The 21,372-nt window shown below is 44.3% G+C and overlaps 2 protein-coding genes across 3 annotated transcripts in view; one reads left to right on the plus strand and one right to left on the minus strand.

The window, feature by feature from the left end:
* Positions 1-102: 102 nt before the first annotated feature.
* Positions 103-19,733, minus strand: PDZD9 (PDZ domain containing 9). 2 transcript variants are annotated; one of them, XM_043914490.1, is made up of 6 exons: positions 19,354-19,733; positions 17,606-17,813; positions 13,101-13,335; positions 10,853-11,032; positions 4,288-4,477; positions 103-613 (listed from the first exon to the last, which is right to left on the minus strand). In XM_043914490.1, exons 3-6 carry the CDS (start codon positions 13,129-13,131, stop codon positions 223-225), a joined length of 792 nt encoding a protein of 263 aa, XP_043770425.1. In that variant the 5' UTR covers positions 13,132-13,335; positions 17,606-17,813; positions 19,354-19,733; the 3' UTR covers positions 103-222. The 2 variants fall into 2 exon arrangements, with proteins under 2 accessions (XP_043770425.1, XP_043770426.1); XM_043914491.1 differs by lacking the exon at positions 17,606-17,813 and having other exon boundaries at positions 19,354-19,445.
* MOSMO (modulator of smoothened) overlaps positions 19,137-21,372 on the plus strand; it is a 74,788-nt gene continuing 72,552 nt past the window's right edge. The window contains exon 1 of the mRNA XM_043914492.1: positions 19,137-19,445. Within this exon, the coding sequence (XP_043770427.1) occupies positions 19,340-19,445 (106 nt within the window). The 5' untranslated portion in view covers positions 19,137-19,339. The remainder of the gene's footprint in view (positions 19,446-21,372) is intronic.

The following is a 21,372-nucleotide window of genomic DNA, read 5'->3' on the forward strand; positions in this document are numbered from 1 at the left end:
CTGTTAGCTATAGCCTATATTTGCACTGCTTCGTTTTTTATGTTTATCTTCACTGTGGCACAATTTTGGTGTGGTTTTTTTTTTTTCCCCCTCATCTTCTCCCTCTTCTGTTTCTAGTCTGTCTCTTTCAAGTATTTATCAACCTAACACTCAAAAGTGCACCAAAAAAATGGGTGTTTTCAAGATAAATGCTTCTGTGGTCACAGATTTGAAAACTGCTGCCTAACCAACTCGTGATACTGGTTCACCACTGCCCTTTTCAACAGGGATACAGTCTTCCAGCCAAAATGCATCTGAGGTGGAGGAAGCTGATGAGGAGGAGGAGATTTCATTGTCTTGCTTCACCATGGTCCAGTAGGGAGAAGGGGCCCTGACTTCTTTCTTCTGATCTCTGTGAATCATCACATCACAGTTAATGTCTTTTCCTACACGCATTACATGGTTCTTCTTTTTATATCCATGCCATTCTCTGGAGATAGACATTGGTCGCCTTACAGGGTAATGTCCAGTGGACCGTGGATATTTATAGTACTTAAGTCTTGTATCAAAAGCTTCATCATCATCAGTGCTTGTGACAGATCCATCTTTTGCCTCCTCAGTTTTCTTTGTTGTGCTGAAATGGAAAGACTAGTGAATGAAATGGATTCTTAATGTCTACACATTCATTATCAAAAGATGTCTTAAAACCTGCTTTGGATCATAAAAGAAAAAATACAGTTTAGCTTTAGCACTACCTGTCTGTGTTATTGAAAATCTTCTCTTAATAATTACCTTTATGGAATTCCCTGGCAGTCCAGTGGTTAGAACTCCATACTTTCACTGCCAAGGGCTCAGGTTCAGTGCCTGGTAGAACTAAGATCCTCTTTAAATTTGTTTAAATTACCTTTAAATTTGTTTACATTCCTAAATGGAAATCAAATTCTGCCCTAAATTATTTCACATTACTTTAAAAAGCTTTGCACAGACTTAAGAGACTACTGACCAGAAGCAGACCTTAAAGGGTGGGTTGATTTCCCCTCACACAGAATAACAGGTCAGTGTAGCCATCTTACCCACAGAATCAGTTTTCATGGGTCTCATGGGATCTGAAATAATAGAAAATTACTGATTTCCAAGGAGGTGTCCAGAAATAATGGGCCTCAAAGATTTTCAATATGCTTATCATTGGTTATTCCTTTGAATCTTTATTTTTGCTCCTGAGCATCATTCTTTGCTTCTCAATTGGGTTTACAAATGTGGATCTGTAGAATACCCTTCCACCCAGATGTTTCATCATGCACTGTTCCACCTTGCTGTTGCCATCCAAAAACTTGTGAAGATTCTATTTTTTTTTTAGTTTGCCAACAGAGTTCTTGAACTTTTCTAATTCCTGTAGCACCTGCACCTGCTATTATTTTCCTGAGCAAATGCTGTCATGCGCTACCCCTCATTCTGGTGCTATTAGCCAGCAGATCCAAAACTAGATCTTTGTAATTAAGAACCTCCGTTACCTTCTGTCCTGCTAATAGGAAATGGTTCTTGCCTACCCCAGTCCCTCCAACCTATCAGACTTACTAGTGTTTTCCCTAACATCCTTGGAGGCCTGCTTGTGGGGTTTTTTGGTTTGTTTGCTTGCTCCTAAGGATCTGAACAGATCTTCCCTAAAGTTTGTCTCTTCTGGTAATAGCATTTGGTATTGAGTCATTTTTTTCTGAAAGCCACTAGTCTTAAATTGTACGATTTTCTGTAATCCTTGATGTAGTGCCATGCAAGGAGATTCAGCAGATCTCAGGACTAGAACAGTTTGCCTTCAGACTCAAAGGACCTTCTTTGTAGCTCTATTAGATCACCATAAAGACAGGTGGCAGAGCCAGGTTCTTATTTAACTGGCATTAGATAGAAATGCCACAAGCCAGCATAGGTCAGGGTTCGCTGGAAACAGTTTTTAATATCACTAGGCCTGCCCAGAGCATCACATGGCCAATTGTGCACTCAGTGCTATCTGCTCCTGAAAGAAGCCTTAGAACTTTGCAAAATAAACCTTTTCGTTCCCCTTCTGCCCCTTCCTCACCCTTTTCCACATAAGGTGCTAACATGCCTTAGCTTTAAGCCCTTTGCTTAATTAAGGGATTCAGAACATGATTGGTGGTGTTCTAAGTTTGTGGATTTTAGCCTCATAACTTAAATTGTGGTATTCTGTGTTTGCTTTTGAATGGTCAACCTGCCATGCCTAGATTTTTAATATTCTGAATCTCAAACTCTACTTAGAATGTAGTTGTTCCATAAGCAAATGGTGAAGAGCTCAGTTTCGGGAGCTGAACTCTCCAATACAGGGTCCACCAGCTATGTGTGGCTGCTAAATTTAAAACTGATTAAACTTGAATTAATTTAAAATTCCTCAGTTACAAGTCTTCACATTTCAGGAGTTTAGTAGCCACCTGTGGCTAATGGTTACCACACGGGATGGCACAAATACAGATCATTTCCACTAGCATAGAGAATTCTTATTGGATGTTGCTGCTCTGAAAACAGACATATACTACTTAGCCCTGTGGCCTCTGGCAAGTTTACATACTCCTCTGTTGGCTTCAGTTTTCTTATCTGTAAAACGAGGATAAATAGAACTGTCATGAGGATTAAGTGGTACAACGCTTGTAAAGCGGTGTCCATCACATAGTAAACAATAAGTTCAGTATTATCATTAATGATTTTTAATCAAAGCAGGATTGGTTTAGTTATTGGGAGAAAAATTTTCCCCATTCTGTATCTGATCTGAAGGGAACAACTGCTATCCAGCTCTAGTCCACTGTTACCATGTTGGGGACGCGAGCCCATCTTTTGTTTTTCAGGAGAAACCAGAGATGATGATTCTTTCCATGAAATCTTAGATTTGTAAATTTAGCAATTCAATTTTTTTTCATTAAAAATTTTTTGAAACAGAAAAATGCAAATAAGTTGAATGAAAAAAAATTCTAAACACCTTGGTAGCTACCACGCAGGTCAAGTAATAGAGTATTACTGGCCCCTGGAAAAAGCTCTCCTATATATCCTCCTTGCTCTCAACACTGTCTGAAACAGTGAGGGAGATAAGCAAAGTCCCCGTGGCCACAAGCTGGACTCTGAAGTAATATGGGCCATTTTTTAATCTTAGTAAAGAGCCCCTAGCCATACTTCTTTGAGCACATCCCAATAAGCAAAGGTACACAGCTGTACAGTTAGTGCTTAGGGATCTGGTCAGAATTAATAACAATAACTCTTGGATCAGAACACTAAATGTGCCACTTAAAGAAAAAGGAGATAGAGAAATCAAGCCAGCCCTTAAATTTCTGACTTGTTTGACTAAGCAAATGCTCTCCCACTAAGACAGTGGCAAACTGGCTTTTTATTTTAGGCATAATGAGTTTAAGGGGTTTATGATACAGATATCAAGTGGGTGTTTATACAAGTTTAGAGATAATACAATTTGGAAATTATTAATGTATAAATACTAATAGAAACCAAGGAGTTTGCTTAGCAGATTGAGAGAAGAAAGCCAAAGACAAGGCTTGGTAAAAGGCAATCACGAGGAAGTGACAAAAGGAGATAAGGGAATATGGTATTCCAGAAGTCTGGGGAAATTATATTTCAACAAGAGTTGAGGTGGGAGGTTGTAAAGTGCCTGCTGCTGCTCAGAAGCCAGGCAAAATTAGAGGCTGAGAGGAGTCCACTGAAATCAGCAGTATGAAGGTTGCAGGTGACCTTGGGGTAAAGGGCTCTCAACCAAGGTCTGCACCAAGGTGGGATGTGGTGTCTCCTGGGGAACTGGTAATGTCTAATACAACTCTTTCAACAGCTTTGGAGTCAAGGGACAGGACAGTGGCAGGTAAGGAAAGGAGAGGGGAGTGGAATTAAAGTGGGCTTTGCTAAGATGGAAGAGTTTTAAACAGGCTTAACGGTTATTGAGAAGGATCCAGAGAGAGAATTGAATATGCTGGAAACAAATGAGGAAAGGGATTCACAGCACATGTTTAAGGGCTAACTTTGGAAAAGGGGGAGTCACGTATCTGGGTTTGAAGGCAGAGTTGCCACTATGTAGTTTGGTCCTTTTTAAACTCCATGTCCAAGGCTCTTTCTTGCCTTTATCATTCTGCCTCATATTAGGTCCTACAGATTGTAAAAGGATTTAGAAACCCACTGCACAGTGACAGTGTCATTAATTCCTCCTACAAGGTCCAATTGATAATTCTCACATTTAAGTAAGACTCTGTGCTTCATAGACCCCAAGGAATTCTGTAGTATAACAAAGATTTCCTAAACTTAACTACTTACCGTGTGATCGGGAATTTGGTCTCAGGGATTAAATCATATATTTCTTGCCATTCTTGGGGTATGTCTATAAAATCTCGGTAAACTTTTATTTGTAGTATTGTTCCTATGGTGGTATGTTGCAGAAGCTTTAAAAATTCTCGAAGAGTATAACCTAACACATTTGCATAGCCAACACTAATCAAAACATCACCTGAAAAAGGGAAAAAATTCAGTAAAATTAAGATGATGGTTTAAAAAAGATCATGCCATTTCTGTCTTCAATGTGCAATGTTTCTTCCTGTGGGTTTTTTTTTTTTTTTTTTTGGTGAGGTATTTCATTTTATAGGTTCATATTGTTGGTTCATTTTGAACCAAAACCAGGCTTCAAACTTTATTTAATAAAAAAAAAAAAAATGATCCTCTCAGTGAATAATGAATACATGCAAGATATTTCTTAATAGTCAGTGTAACGGTAGATATTATAGCATGTTTTTAGAACATTTCAGAAGTCCTTGGTGTGACAGAGGCTAAAAATGATTTATAATCTGAACCATCCTTGAAGATTCTAAAAATGTGCTTGTTTCAAGTAAAATAAATGGCTACTACTGTTAAAGGAAAAAATCACTTACACTAAGTGAACAAATTACCTACTTTCTATTATACCTGCCTGGCCATCGCCAATGCCCTCCACAGTAAGCAGACCATATTAAACATCAAGCCTTTCAGTTTAATATTCTTTCCTTATGCAGTATTCATTGAGCAAGTAATTCTACATATAACACTGGACATTTAGCACGCTTTAATTAAGTTGAAGATGTGTATGCAGAGAGTATGGAAGTTCAAAGGGATTTGACACCTAGGTCCCCTATCGTAGGACAGAGTTGAAGAGGGAGGGGAGTATGATGGCCAGCCATGCAGCTTCTGAGCCCCCAATAGATGGAAAGAGAACCACATCTTGACAGTCACGTCCCTGGACCTCCCAACTGGATGTTAAATAGACCCAATTTATTCATTTATACCCAGCAGCTAAGGCCTGGACATGCAGACTAGGTCCAGCTATTGGTCAGTCCCCCTGGGTCACTAAACCTGAAGCAGGCGATACAGAGAAGAGACAGGAGCATCCAGTTTCCATGGCCTTTTGTTCTCTCGTCATTTTCCAAACCTGGTTCTCAAGGCTTTCCAGGAATTCTGTCAGATTAAATGTTCTAAATTCAGTGCCTTTATAGAACTTGAAGTAAGTTCTTTAAACTTCAAGGGAGAGCTTGAAGAAAGTAGGAAAAACCATTAGGCCATTCAGGTATGACCTAAATCAAATCCCTTATGATTATACAGTGGAAATGACAAATAGATTCAAGGGATTAGATCTGATACAGAGTGCCTGAAGAACTGTGGACGGAGGTTCATTACATTGTACAGGAGGCAGCAACCAAAACCATCCCCAAGAAAAATAAATGCAAAACGGCAAAATGGTTGTCTGAGGAGGCCTTATAAATAGCTGAGAAAAGAAGCAAAACAAAAGGAAAAGGAGAAAAGGAAAGATATAACCATCTGAATGCAGAGTTCCAAAGAACAGCAAGGAGAGATAACAAAGCCTTCTTAAGTGAACAATGCAAAGAAATAGAGGAAAACAATAGAAGGGGAAAGACTAGAGCTCTCTTCAAGAAAATTAGAGATAACAAGGGAACATTTCATGCAAAGACAGGCACAATAAAGGACAGAAACAGTATGGACCTAACAGAAGCAGAAGAGATTCAGAAGAGGTGACAAAAATACACAAAACTATATAAAAAAGATCTTAATGACCCAGATAACCCACGATGGTGTAATCATTCAGCTAGAGCCAGACATCCTGGAGTGCAAAGTCAAGTGGGCCTTAGGAAGCATTACTATGAGCAAAGCTAGTGGAGGTGATGGAATTCCAGCTAAGCTATTTCAGAGCCTAAAAGATGATGCTGTGAAAGTGCTGCACTCAATATGCCAGCAAATTTGGAAAACTCAGCAGTGGCCACAGGACTGGAAAAGGTCAGTTTTCATTCCACTCCCAAAGATAAAAAATGCCAAAGAATGTTCAAACTATCACACAATTGCACTCATCTCACACGCTAGCAACGTAATGCTCAAAATTTTCCAAGCTAGGCTTCAACAGTATGTGAACCTAGAACTTTCAGATGTTCAAGCTGGATTTAGAAAAGGCAGAGTAACCAGAGATCAAATTGCCAACATCCTCAATATTCATTTGAAGGACTGATGCTGGAAGGGCAATACTTTGGCCACCTGATGCAAAGAGTCAATTCATTTGAAAAGACCCTGATGCTGGGAAAGATTGAAGGCAGGAGGAGACAACAGAGGATGAGATGTTTGGATGGCATCACTGACTCAAAGGATATGAGTTTGAGCAAACTCTGAGAGATGGTAAATGACAGGGAAGCCTGGTGTGCTACAGTCCATGGGGTTGCAAAGAGTTGGACATGACATTTTAAAGAGACTGAACAACAACAACAACAGAACTTCTTTATTGATTGCAGTTAAGACCCCTGACTGGTATAAGGGCATCTAGCAAGAGAAGAAGGAATACAGGGAAATTGATTTTTAAGGACAGAGTCACATTGGGTAAATAAAATCTTAGTTATCAGCTCGTACAAGTACTATCATCCTGCCAAATGGTCATGGAGACTTCAGAGCTAACATCAGATAAAGTGACCCTAATAAGTCCCAAAGAATGTTTACCCTGCTGTGCGTGGGAAGCTAGGGATCCCTCAATCACCTCATTCTAAGACAGCTGAGGTCTAACCTCAGAGTAGAAGAGAGTCAAGATGAAGTATTTTCTCTATTACTACTTCCCAACTCTTTGTGACCCCATGGACTGTAGTCCACCAGGCTTCTCTGTCCATGGAATTTTCCAGGCAAGAATCCTGGAGTGGGTTGCCATTTCCTCCTCCAGGGGTTTTTCCCAACCCAGGTGTCAAACCTGCATCTCCCGTGTCTCCTGCATCGGCAGGTGGATTCTTTACCACTGAGTCTCACCTGGGAAGCACTATTCCTTACTCTGCTATAATTGGAAATTATGCTGATCCTAAAGGAAGCCTCCAAGGAACACCAAAGACAAATTTCCATAGTGCTTGATTCTATCAGAAACAAAGGTCACAGTTTTAAAGAAAATGAATACTGAGATGGGTGGAGAAAAGCTTCTACTTTGGTCTTTAAAGACAGCTGTGGCTAATTTCAGAATGAAACAGGGCTTCTCCCAGCTACCTGCAGATTGTGTAATCTGAAACAGCTGTTCACCCTATAGAGGTTAATTAAAATGTAAAAAAAAAAAGAAACCCTCATGGGATAAGCTTACTTGCCTAATGTTAAAAGGGGTGTTTAGAGCTGAAACCTATGGCTTGACATGCTACTTAATTATGTTGTTAAAAACGTGACGTATCGAGAGGGCAGAAAATAAACAGCTTAATTGCCTGACCATCCTGGCTATAAACCAAAGGTGTCATTGTATGAATGTGATTATTCTAGCAAGAGACATTAACACTGTCTTTCATAAAGAAGCACCAATTTGTCATTCATAAATATTAATATTATACACTTTTTGTTTTAATGGGCTGAAGGAACCACATTGTATAAACTGTCCCAGTTATCTATATTTAATCAACTTTTCAGCAGCCAAGCCACTACCAAAAAGTAGCTTTTATTTTTCTCCCATTTCTCTCAACTAGGCTGTAAATTCCATAAGCTCTGTGTGACTCGAGGCCACGTATGACTGGCTCACCATTACACCACAGTGCCTGATGCCTGCACACAGCAGGCATTCAGGAAATGCTTATTGAATTAATGTGGCCTAGTAAGGCTGGTGACCAGTACATAATTTTTACCTTCAAATCTATATTAATTTCTCCAAGAAAAGAAAAATGCTATATTAACTTCTTAAGATTCTGGATATCAGAGTTTGCTAAAAACTATGCTGGCCAAAAGGATTTTAAAGTTTAGCCAAAATAAATTAGGAAATCAAGATGAACCCCTATTAAGAAACACCAAAAGAAGAGAAATTCAAAGCACGTAAGAAATAATGGGGCTGGGAGGTAACGGGGTTAAAAAAAAAAAAAATCAGGTTTCTAGGACCATCAGCCCTAAAAATCTCATAATCATTGTCAAAGGGACTGAGTTACAGAACCTTTGAATCCCAGACCTTGAAGAGAAGTGCCTGACTTGTCATGAAGAGATCTGGGGCTCTGGACTTACTCTATATTGCAATCTCTTTTCTAGTCAAAGGTATGGGCTTTCTAAGCAGACAGGGGTTCAAATCAGCTTAGACCACCCACTTAGCTCTGTACTAAACATTTACTTCATCTCTCTGAGCCTCTGTATTTTGTTATCTACCTTCTAGGAGTGTTGCAAAGATTAGATAATAGATGTGGAAACACCTTGCAAAATGCCTAGAACAAATGCTCACTTACTCTTCATTTATCAAGCACAGACATAATAAATGCACCAGTGCTAATGGTAAGTCCCCTGAATTCATTAAAAGATGAATTCAAGACTGCCTCTGACCTCCAGGAGCCCACTAACTATGACCCCACCAGGAGATTCTGTTTCATGAAAGCATACGCCCATCCCACTCCAGTGAGTGTGCACTCTGCTTATCAACCAGCGTCTGTCCCCTGACTCCAGAAAATCTAAGGAAAACAGGAAGAAGAGGCCCATGGGGCCTGGCCTAGAGTTCTGTTGGATGGAAAGTCCAGAACTTTCTTTCTAGCAGGTTGTTCCCCAGCACCAAATAGTGATATGTGGAGAAAATGCTTTGGATTTTAAGGTGAGGTAAACTTTCATAACAGCATCATTGATCCACTTAATTCTTTAATCCACCGCCTTTAACCCTAACTACAATTAGAATAACCTGAGAAGCTTTTAAACCATGAACTGCCCTGTCCCCAAACCAACTGAATCAGAACCTCTGGGGAGATGGGACCAAACCATTTTTATTTTAAAAGGTCTCCAGGTGATTCGAGTAAGTAACCAGAGTAGCAAACCAGTGGTTTAATCCACTAGGGCTGTGGTACTACAATCATTTTTATTGTTGTTGTTCAGTCACTAAGTCATGTCCCACTCTTTGCAACCCTATGGACTGCAGCATGCCAGGCTTCCCTGCCCCTCACCATTTCCTGGAGGTTGCTCAAGCTCATGTCCATTGAGTCGATGATGCCATCCTATTATCTCATCCTCTGTCATCCCCTTCTCCTCCTGCCCTCAATCTTTCTCAGCATCAGGGTCCTTTTCAATGAGTCGGCTCTTTGCATCAGGTGACCTGATGCAAAAATATTAGCCAATACTTTGACCAATACACAATCATTTTTGGTTAACAACAAAACAAGATACAAGTCTGGAGAATCTCTAAGAACAGCCTTAGAGAAAGGACTGCCAATATTTCCATAGCACTGTGGCTCTCCAAGCATTTTCATAAAGATTATCTCATCAAATACTAGCAACTTCTGACAAAGGTGGTGTTATCCCAATTTAGAGATGAGGTGAGTGAGGCCAGGAAAGTTAAAGGACCCAAAAGAGGTACAGCCTGGGCCTGAATTCAGGCCAGCTCGCACTGAATGGTTTTTCCTTCCACCACCTTTCCATCCCATTGTGTGTCCCTGACTCCTGAGCACAGCCCAGAGAAGGCACTGGGAAAATGTCTTGAATTGGATGGAAAATTCATTCATCTACAGACAAGAGAAGCAGGGCAATACTGACAAAGACAGCGTTCAAATCTTCACTCCTTGGTGTGACAACGTACAAGTTACTAAATATCTGATTCCTCATCTGTATATCAGTTTAATGTAGAATCTACCTTGGGGATTGTCAGCCGGGTGAAATGAGGTCACACATCTAAACGTTAATGATGATTCACACTGCCTACGAAAGAAGAAAGCCTTATCCATACAGAGCCATAAGTGCTGGAGTGACACTATTCCTGAATATGAATCCCTTCTAGATGGGGGGAACCTGGACAAGAAACTGAGTCTCACTGAGCCTTAGTTTCCTCATCTGTAAAAGCTGGATGATAACCACAGTTCCTATCTTAAGGGTTATTATAAGAATTCAATAAATAGGGCTTCCCTGACAGCTCAGTGGTAAAGAATCCGCCTACCAAAGCAGGAGTCCTGGGTTCAATTCCTGAGCTGCGAAGATTCCATGTGCCGTGAAGCACCTAAGTTCGTGTGCCGCAGCTACTGAGCCCGAGCTCTAGAGCCCGGAAGCCACGACTGAAGCATGTGCGCCCTAGAGCCCATGCTTCACAACAAGAGAAGCCACCACCAGTGAGAAGCTCAAGCACTGCGACAGGAGAGGAGCCCCTGCTCACCACTACAGAAAAGCCCACACAGCAACAGAGCAGCCAAAAATAAATAAATAAAAGAATTCAACGAATAAATACAGGGAGGGTTATACAAGTAGTAGCAGCTGGCTTGCCCACTGAAAGCTCTCAAACAATGTCACCATCATCACTGTTACACTGGAACCTAACAACCTGAGTCTCCCTGCAGGCAGATGAAAGGGAGGTAGAGTAGACGGGTCGGGAGGGGCCTGGGGAAATCACAGTCACCTGGCTGGAGTGTTCCATCCCTGGCTGCAGCTCCCTTTGTAATGAGGTGGGTGATCTGAAGGTAGGGCCCATGCTGGATGATGATCAGGCCTAATCCCAGACTACCCACAGTGAGTTTGGTCTGAAGAGTTTTGCTCAAGTCGTGTACAGATGGCTTGACCTTGAGGTTGACTTGTTTTCCTAAAAATGGAGAGATTTGTTTTAGTCTTTCTGCTAGATAGCAGCATGACAGTAGTAACTGGGGTTCTAACTCCAGAATCTTAGGGCCTTGACTTAACCTCTCTCTTCCTTAGTTTCCGCATCAGTAAAGTGAGGATAATAAAAATACCCATTCAGAGGGTTGTTATGAGAATTAAAGGAGACAGTTAAAGGGCTTTTTCCCAGTGCCTAGCACACTGTGAATGTTTGATTAAAGTTAGTTATTATTATCCATTCACTTAACAAATATTTATTGATACAGGCAGTGTGCTCAGAAACTGAAGTGTTTCTTGCCCTCATGAATCTTCCAGCCAAGTGAAGGAGACAAATATCAATGAGCTGTGTAAACATATGTTGGACAACAAACTGTAACACATGCAGGAAAAATACAGAGAGCTCTGAGGGTGACCAACAGGTTAAGTCTCCTGTGAGGAAGACGGGTCAAGGCTTCACAGAGGAGGTAAAATTTGAATTGAGGTCGAAAGGCCCAATATGAGAGCTTTAAGCAAAGTATGGTGGAAGAGAACAACTAAGATTCTGAGACAGGAAAGAACATAAAAGGAGACCAGTAGGGGACAGACAGGAGGAGCAAAGCCGTCGCAGACAGCCTGCTCAGCCATTTTACCTCACTGGAAAAGCTTAGACATGTACACCGATGGCGGATTCAAGTCAATGTATGGCAAAACCAATACAATATTGTAAAGTGAAATAAATAAATAAATTTTAAAAAAGCTTAGAAATGATCTTGGCAGGACAAGCTAAGATCGCCTTCAAAGAAAGAAACAAACACCTCAGGCTGCTGTATGGATTGTGGGGTCCAGACTGGAAGAGAAAGTGTTACTGCATTCACCCAAGCATGTCATGACAATGTCAATGGAAATGGACAGTAGAAAATAAGCATTTGGGAGGAAAATCCAGGAAAATGGGTAGTGAGGAATTGAAATATGTTTTATACAGAACTAAATCTCATAAGAAAAGTTTCAAAGACTGAGGAGTGATTTAGAACAACAAGTTACTTTTCCAAGAGGATGCTTCTGAGATTCATTTTCAGTTCACAGGAAGCTTCTGGGGAATCCTGTTTTCAGCACACTCTTCCAGCCTTTCACACAGCCAGCACTTTTCCTTAAGAAGTGACAAACCGCTACTTGCCAAACCTTTGCCAAATCCATGTGACTGTAGTGTTTGGGGGTGGGGGAGTGGGTCCAGGAGTCCTCCCCACTGTTGGGGGTGGGGCTTCCCACATCTCCAGGGGTTTCACAGTCCTTTCAACTTCAAGCAAGTGTCCTTGCCTGTCTCCAACCTCACCCTCCTCACAACCACAGATGCTCTCTGACTGGAAGGAAAATTAAGTGTGTGCTAAATCGCTCAGTCATTTCTGACTCTTTGCAAACCCCGTGGACTATAGCCCGCCAGGCTCCTCTGTCCATGGCGATTCTCCAGGCAAGAATCCTAGTATAAAGAAGGCACCATCTTTGAGACTTTTCAGGATTACGGGAGCCATCTGGAACAGGTCATTCCCTCCTCAAGTCTATGGCTCCTGAGCAAACAGAGAACTGGCATCATAGACAGGGTCTGAGTTCCAACCTCAGCTTGCAAATTAAACATGCTCCTGATATAATCTATGAAGCCCAGTCACAAAAGACAGCAGGGTTAAGTGAAAGAAGCCAGATTCAAAAGACTCCATACTGTATGCTTCCGTTTTTGTGACATTCTCAGTAGAAAGGGCAAAACTATAGAAAACAGATCAGAAGTGTCGGGAGCTGGGGTGGAAAAGGAGTTGGCATTAAAAGGGCATCACAAGGTAAATTTAGGGGTTGTGGAAGCGCCGCGTCCTGACTGTAGGGGGTTAAATGCGGATATGTGATTATCAAAATTCACAGAGCTGTACACTAAAAAAAAAGGGGGGGGGGGGGGCTCTTCCTGTATGTAAATTATAGTTTGGTAAACAAAAGATGGTGAGACGCTATCTCAGAAGCCAAGAGTGTGATGTCCCCATTTTACAGATGAGGAAAAGTGAAGGAGTCTTGGTCTCCAGAACATACCCAGTTACCTTTAACTTTTTTCGGGACGGACTTCTTCATGGCCCTGGGAGGCCAGGCCGCTCAGGAGGGCCTCCCTGAGCGGAAGCTGGAGTCAGTCCATCTCCCAACTGTTTCGAACCAGGAGCCGGCGCACTGCGGATCGATAGCCGGTGGCGAGATCTCGAGCTGGCCCCCAGGGGGCGCTGCGACGCCGCCTCCCAGACGTTGCGCGGCAGTGCGGTCACCACAATGCTTCAGCAGACCCTGGAGAATGCAGTATGTGGAAATTTTGGTGCAGAAAAACAAAACTTCTGCAGGACTAACACAGTGCCTGGCTCACAGTGGGTTCATCACCCATTCTTGGGAAACTACTGAAATGGAGAGGGTGGAGGAAACCTAGAGGAGGGGGCCTCAGAGATGTGAATGGTCTGCAGAATATCATGACTAGTTCATAGATGAGCACAGATGTCCTGCTGAGCTCCCAATAATGGTATTTTCAAACACTGTTACATCAACAGCGCCAACTGCTTTGGAACTGCACTTTATTCATGAATGTTTTGAATGAGAAAAGGCCAAGGGTGGCCTGAAAAAAATGAGTCACGATTAGGAGAGGAATTAATTCTTCCTTCTTTTTTTCCAAAATAGTCCATTCCCCCCCCGCCCACACACACATTCACTCACACAACAAATATTTACTGGAAGCCTGCTCCATGGTTTTTGCTGATGCAAAGGACACAACAATAGAGAAAACAAACATAGGCTCTATCCTCCTGGAACTTAAATTTAAAAAACAGATGAAGTGAACAATTTTAGGAAAGTATAAATTATCAAAAATAAATTCTATAAGAAATAGAAAACAATGTAATAATGCAGTACTACTGTCATCCCTGGGCTTCCCGGGTGGCACTAATGGTAAAGAACTCTCCTGCCAATGCAGATAGATGCTGGAGACAAGGGTTCAATCCCTGGGTTGGGAAGATCCCTGGGAACCCACTCCAGCATCCTTGTCTGGAGAATCCCATGGACAGAGAAACCTGGTGAGTTACAGTCCACAGGGTTGCAGAGTCAGACACAACTGAAGTGACTTAACACGCACGCATGCACTGTCATCTGGACTCTGATAAAACTAAAAGGCAAAGTCTCTTGTGTTCATGCCTTCAACAAACAGTAATCAAGCACCTGTGAGGTGTAGCACTGTCCAAAGATTTCCATGGTAAACTGGGAGGTCCCAGCTTATTCAGCTGCTTCTGTGGCTTTACCCAGTTAACCACGGAAGACTTCTTGTTGGATAAATTTTGTGCTCAGGTGGCTTATTCAGAAGGAAATGTCATCCTGTTCCCTGTTATTCTCAGCCTCAAGGCATCTCCTGCAGGTAGCTCCTTGTGATAGATTGCCTGATTCCTCCTTCAGTCTGGCGAGGCTTCTGTCCAGACACTAAATTAATTCTATCATAAAATGCATCCTTTCCCTCCATCTTCCTATCAGTAAAGAATGGTGAGCATTTGCAGGAATCAAGTACATCAGCCTTCAAGGTCCTGTGAGGGACCTGGCGCACGGGGTCCCTGGACCCTCCCTCCATCCCAGACTGAAAACTCTTTATAGTGAATGCCAAGATCACACTGACTGGTAGAACTGAAAGGTACCAACTGTTGTGGATGCTATGCTGTGCTGCCCAGATCCCCCTTCAGGACTGAAGGATCTATTCCTTCTCTTCCACCTCATACCTGCCACTAGCTGAAGAGAGCCCTTGCCCGAGATCACACCTACCCAGGGCAGCTAGCAACCAGTGACCGATCGATGCAGGGTAAAAAACCTGGCTCCCTCAGCCCAACTTGAACAACTGTAAAGGGCCATCTCAGCTTCAGAGTTCCCTAAGGACCTGCTGAGGTCCTTCTATCACTGCTCGGCAACCGGACTTCTCCCTCTGCCAAGACTTGCTTCCTTCTGTCCACAGATGGAGAGTACTCCCCAGTAAATGCCCTGCATCTCAGCGTATTCCCAGAGAACCCAACCTGCAACAGCTTATGCCAGGGACAGCACGAACGAGTAGATGCCAAGACGGGATTCTGGAGCTGGACCTGCTGCCCAGGTAATAATGAGGACCCCATCCCCTGTAGAGGAGGAGCATACATAGCCTTGGGCACAGGGAAGCACTATGATTGTTCAGTTTTTCACCGGCAGTAAAATGGCTTGGCACCCACATGATCTACCTGGGTGCCTCAGTTCTCCTTTGCCCTATTTTACAGTAAACAGACAAATTCAGCAGCCACAGCCTCAGAGGTACATGGCAACCAGAGGCTCAACCCCCTCAGGGATGGAGGTCTGGGCCATGCCACCATGTAAGCCACCTAGAGGTGCTGAGGGTGAGAGGAATCTAGGATGGATGGGAGAGGCAGGAAATGATGAGTATGTCAGTCATACATTAAGGTGAGCTACAGCAACGGCAGCAAGAGTTCTATTTTGTCCCATTAACCTTCCTATTGTAAGCTTCCCACAGGAAAAGACTTCACTGGGTCCTGAAGGTGCTGCCCTCAGAACTAAGAAGAAGCAAGTGGATCTATGCGGCACCGTGGGTGCACTGTTGCAAATGCCGCACTGTCCTACCTAGTCCCCCTTCAGGACTGGAGGACTGATGCCCCAGTTACTGGGAAGGTTGTAGGTTGACAGCTCTCAGCTGTCAGCCCTCTCAAGGAATTGTCTTTGGCTGAAGAGCCACATTATCCAAGGTCATGCCCCGTGACTAGCATCCAATGACTAGTCCAAGCAGAGATATCAAGGCTTTGTTGGCCCTTTAACCCCAGCTCAGAACAACTCAGAACAGCCGTCACCACTTCAGAGCTCCCTGTGGGCTCAAAGCCTCCTGTGACTGTATCAAACTGCTTCCTCTGCCCAGTCCTGTTTCCTTCCCTTCCTCCACAGGAGTTGATCCTAAGAGCACTCCCTAAACTTCTTGCACTGTCATCATTAAATCAGTAAACTTCTTGCACTGTAATCAATAATCTGTCTCTAAGTCAGCTTCCACAGAACCCAATCCAAGAGACTAAATGATATTTGAACCCCCCGCACAAGTTACTAGCCTCTGGATTTAGCTCTTTCATTTCATCTAATCCCAGAAATCCCAGATGAACATGTATGGTGCTTTCACCACATCGTTAGCCTGCATGGTAAACCTGATCCCCAGGGAGGCAGTGCGTTCTTTACCCTGTCAGGCCAAAGATCCTCCTTAAAGAGAAGAGTGATTGCACTGTCCCTTCCACAGCTTTCCTTGAGGGCTCCTCTGGATTCAGCCTCTGCTGGGCTGAAGACTAACATCGATCACGACAAGGCCTGCTATGTCCAGAGCCCTTTAAAAACCACAGAATGACTATTTGTGATTTTGGGCTGCTAGCATAGCTCCCTCCTGGGCACCTTCTGTTTTCCTGGGTCCTTAAGGATTTTCTGTCTTTTGGAGACTCATGGCTCATCTTCTCTCTGGATACAAAAGTTCTAGCTGCTCTGCATAGAGGTGAGAGGATGGGGAGGTTCTATCACTGAAACAGAGTGCCTGACTCTGGGAGTCTATTAGTCAGATAGAAGACAGAGGCCCAGAGAGGTGATGTGACTTTCCCAGGTTCAAGTTAGTAGCATGGGTGGGACTGAAATATGGTTCTGTATTCTTTTTTACTCCATTACACCATGTCTCCCTAACCCCGAGTGTTTGCCTCTACGAAAATCTAGACTGAGATATAGAGAACAGACTGATCTGTCCTGTCCTGAGAGTCTTGGGACTCTGAAACACTACATTGGCAAGCAAGAATCAAACTGGGGGCTAAAACCAGCCCCAAATTATTGGGACTAATAGGAAATCTGTAAACAGAGTATTTGGTTCCTGCCCACCCCTCTCATCCCACATCCTGATTGGTAAGGAATAGGATAGGTGGCTGTTGTCTGTAGTGATGTGCAGGTATTAATCTGGTAGAAAAAAACTTTTAAATTCTTTTAACTTTGTAATAGTTGTTTTTGTGTTTTAGGCTTAGATTCAGACCTCTCATGAAGGGGCAAAGGTAGGAGGGACAGGAAGGGATGCCTGGGTAGAAGAAGGAATTTATACTTGTATTTTTTAAACACAAGAATCAAGTCATAATTCCACTTAGTTGGGAGTCAGAATAGGCAAGTGTTCCAATATTTCACCCTAAGATTCTCAACTGGCCCAATGGTGAACATCCGTGGACATTGTTTGAGAATTTAGAACTGTACAGTTGGAGTTTCTTCTATTACTTGGCAGCAGAAACACCAGAAAGAAGCCAAGAAAATGACTCCGCCAAAGTTCTCCAATGTTTAAACAATAACAAACAGTGAAAAATTCCTGCAGTAATGTGATATGCATTATGTCTAAATCCCTGGAACATATAAATCAGCTTGTGTCAATTTCTGTGGCAGAGGAAAAACATATGATTTAATAATAATAATAAAAACCCTACCCTTCCCCCCCTCCCCCATAAGAGACCAATGTTTGGACAGGAAAGTCTATCGGCAAGCAATTGAACTTCCTTACCCAATCTAAGTGGTGATACTGATAACTCTGTGCATTTCTGCAAGGCTGTTGGACTGGTGGAATTTGAAACCTGCTGAGTTCTGTGGACATGTAGGCATTCCAAAAATAGAGACAGATATCACTCTTCTAGTTCTTTCTAGAGATGACCTAGGTGGCCTTTATGGAGAAAATGAGCATCTCATTTCTTGTCCACTGCATGGGGAACTATCTGGGAAAGAAAGAGCTGGACTCAACGTCAGGGTTAATAGTGATTTAGTACATGAGTCATGGAAGAAAAGGAAACCTCCGCTTGATAACAAAATCGTATGTGGTAGACCATATGTGTTGCTAACAAATTCTGCCAACCGTCTCTTTTTCTGTTTCTCCATCCAACTTAAGCCCCTCCCCACATCCCACCTCAGTAAACAGTATCATCAAACACCCAGTTACTCAGGCCAAAAATTTAGGAGTCATTCCCTGAATCCTTTCTTTCAACTGCCCCCACCCTCCCATTTATCAGCACGCCCTTTCCTCTGCCTACAAAACAACCCTATCTGCCCATTGTCCCCCATCTTCACTACTCTTATCCTAGCTAAAGCTACATTTCTCTCTCTCCTGGACTACTGTGCCTCTTAACTGGTATCCCTGCTTTTGTTCTTTCCCCTCCCCACCTACAGTCTATACTCTCTTTACAGACTAAATAAGACCTGTCACCCTCTTGCTTTAAACCCTCCCGTGCTTTCCTGTTGCATTTAGAACAAAATTCAAACTCTTTATCACGGCTCTCGAAGTCCTACATTTGATCTCTGCCTACCTCTCTTTTTCTCTAGCCACACGGGCCGTTTTGCAGTTCCTTGAACAGCCCAACCTCTTCCTTGCCCGCTTCCCTAACCTTCTTTGCACTTCCTTTTCTCTCTGTCTGGAACAGTCTTGCCCAGATCTTCACGCATGAGGTCTTTATGAACGTGGCGTTCTCAGTGAAACCTTCCCTAGTCATGCTAAGTATCATAAAACCGCCACCCCCTAGACCTCTCATCAGATCTACCCCCAATTTAATTAACAGATTAACACCTAGCATTAAAGATGAATTTTTAACAAAGTTTCTGTCTCTTCCCCCACTAGAAGGTAAGCTTTCTGAGAGCAGGAAACTTGTTTCTCCTGTCCACTCCGGCACCCCCAGCACCTACAGTGCCTGCTGCAAGCAGGAGTCCCTAATCATTCCCTAAATGGGGCAGTCCCGGGCTGACGGATACGGCAGAAGCAACGATAATACAAGGTGACAAGTGCTTGTCACTGGCTCCCTCGGCGGTCGCGAGGCCACCTCCTGCCGGAAGAAGAGCGGCTCCTGCCCAGTCCAGGGCAGCGAGGCGGGCGACCGAGAAGAAGCCGGGCGGAGCAAGGCCTGAGGCGGGCGGGAGGAAGGACTGGGGCTGCCAGCCTGGGCTGGACCGAGAGGACGGAACGGGGTCGTCAGGGGCCGAGAGCCGGAGCCGGCCGCGCCAGCGCCCCGGCTTCGCTTCCGGGTGAGGGGCGGGCGGGCGGAGCAGTTCCGGGGCGGGCGGCGGTTCCGGCTGTGCGGGCCGCGCCGCGGCTGCTAGTCCCGGGCGCGCGGAGGGCGCGAGCGGCGCGCGGGGGGCCGAGGGGGAGCGAGGCGGCGGCGTGGGGTCTTCTGGCCCCGGCGGCGGCCCATGGGGCGGGAGGCGTGAGGCCGCGGCCTGCCCGGGGCTCGGGGGGTGGGGGGAGCGGGGCGGGGAGATGGATAAACTGACCATCATCTCAGGATGTCTCTTTCTGGCCGCCGATATCTTCGCCATCGCCAGCATCGCCAACCCGGACTGGATCAACACCGGGGAGTCCGCGGGTGAGCGAGCGGCAGGCGCGCGGGGCCGGGCGGGGGATTGGCTGAGGGCGAAGGGAGGGGAGGGGAGACCCGGCTCAGGAGAAGACGGGGCTGGAGGATGCGCTGCGGCGGCGGCGGCCAGCCTGAGAAGAAGGGGGCGGTGAGGCGACCCGGGCTGCCTGGCCGAGGGGCTGGCGAAGGGGACACGCGGGTCGCGAGCCAGACCCCCGGACGGAGGGGAGCGGCACCGCGGGCTGAATGCGAAGTGGCCGAGGAGATCTGGACCGGGCTGGTGGTCCTGGACCGGGAGAGAGGGTGAAGGGAGACAGCCGCCAACCTGAGGGACAGCGGAGGGAGGAAAGAGTGTCGTCCTGGATTTCAAAAAAAAAAAAAAAAAAGTCAAGGTGGGAGACAGGAGGAAACCGATTTGGAAGAAACTGAGGCGCCTGTGAAGGAATTAGAAACCAGGCGGTGAGACTGGGGCCCGGAGCGAGGCAGCCTGTGGGGTGTGAGAGTCCCCATAGAGCTGACGGGCGACGAGAGGCCGAAAGGAGTCGGGGCCGACCGCTGACCCTCGTTTCCCCACCCTAAGAAGCGGCGTCCGGGATAGAGGTCCGGGCAGGACCGGGTTAATGGTGCCGCGAGAGCTGGTGGCGGTGGGGGGCGCCGGACGAGAGCCTCAGACCCGCGCCCCCGCCCAGCCCCTGCCCACCTGGCAGTGTTTGAGATACATGTGGCTTCTGATTTTCCCTTTGAAGTCTATGTGGTTATAATTTTGCTTTATATTAGGCCCCGGAGCTGTAATAATCCTAATAATAAACTTCATTTTATGGAGCATCTTTCATTCCAGCGCATCACAAAACGCTTTCGAGATCCTAATAGTAGTTAGAAAATTAAGTAACGCATTAGAGTTGTAGGCAGCCCAGTAGCAAACAGTGCGTGCTGTAACACCACCGAACTGTGGGCAGCAGCGACGAGGTGGTGCCCTCAGGAAAGAGGTGGGCATCTTTCTGAAGGGTATCCCAGGTGAATGCCTTTGCAGCCTTTTTCCTGGCTTGGGCCACCAACTACACCCCTCCCACACACACACATACACACACTTACACTCACACTCACCCAGACCTGTAAAACCAAAACTTTAATTAATGTAACAACTGCCAGGAGAGCTGATGGGAGTAAAGGAATGAACTTTTTTTCTAACTGCTTGTTCAGTGCAGGTGAAGCGAATAATGAGAGCTGGGACTGTCAGACTCCCTCCATGAATATTTTGTTGTAAGCATGTATCACTGTGCTGTCAGACTTACTTCTTAAGTATTGCTTATGATTCTGTATTTATCCTGCAGTATTTTTAGCTCTTAAAAAAAGCCGTGGCTGGGACATTTGTTGCTTCCTCCGCCTTTCTTTCCCCCATCTAGACCTAGTAACACAAAATCATGCTGTCAGATTGACTGGTTATTAAAATAACACTCGAAAAATTTCTGCTCCTTTTCTTGCCTATATAGTCATAGCAGAGCTCTTAATTGTAAAACATATATGATTATTATGTGACCCTGTAGCAGTGTTAGCTATTGCTACAGTGGTGATGTTGCAGTTTATAAATGTATCAAATAAACACTTTGTGCACCTTAAACATATACACTCTTATATGTTAATTATATCTGTTTTTTTAAAACTGTAAAGCATATAAAGAAAATACCAGAATGATTTCAAATTTGGTGAAACTGCAGGCTTTGTTTCTGAAATGTTAGTAATGTCAGTGTTACTAGTTGTGTGTGTGACATCCAGTTCCTGACTTGTTTTTAATCTGACTGTGTGCAGTGACTCCTTTTGTAAAGAAGTTTCAAGTGGAATCCCAGTATATAAAATAGACTGAATGTCCATGGAAAGGGAACAGCTTAGAGAGGGAGGAGAGAGAGATGAGTAATCTCATAACATTCCTGAGAAGATG

Source organism: Cervus elaphus, chromosome 10 (assembly GCF_910594005.1).
Source record: "Cervus elaphus chromosome 10, mCerEla1.1, whole genome shotgun sequence".
Classification (NCBI taxonomy): Eukaryota; Metazoa; Chordata; class Mammalia; order Artiodactyla; family Cervidae; genus Cervus; species Cervus elaphus.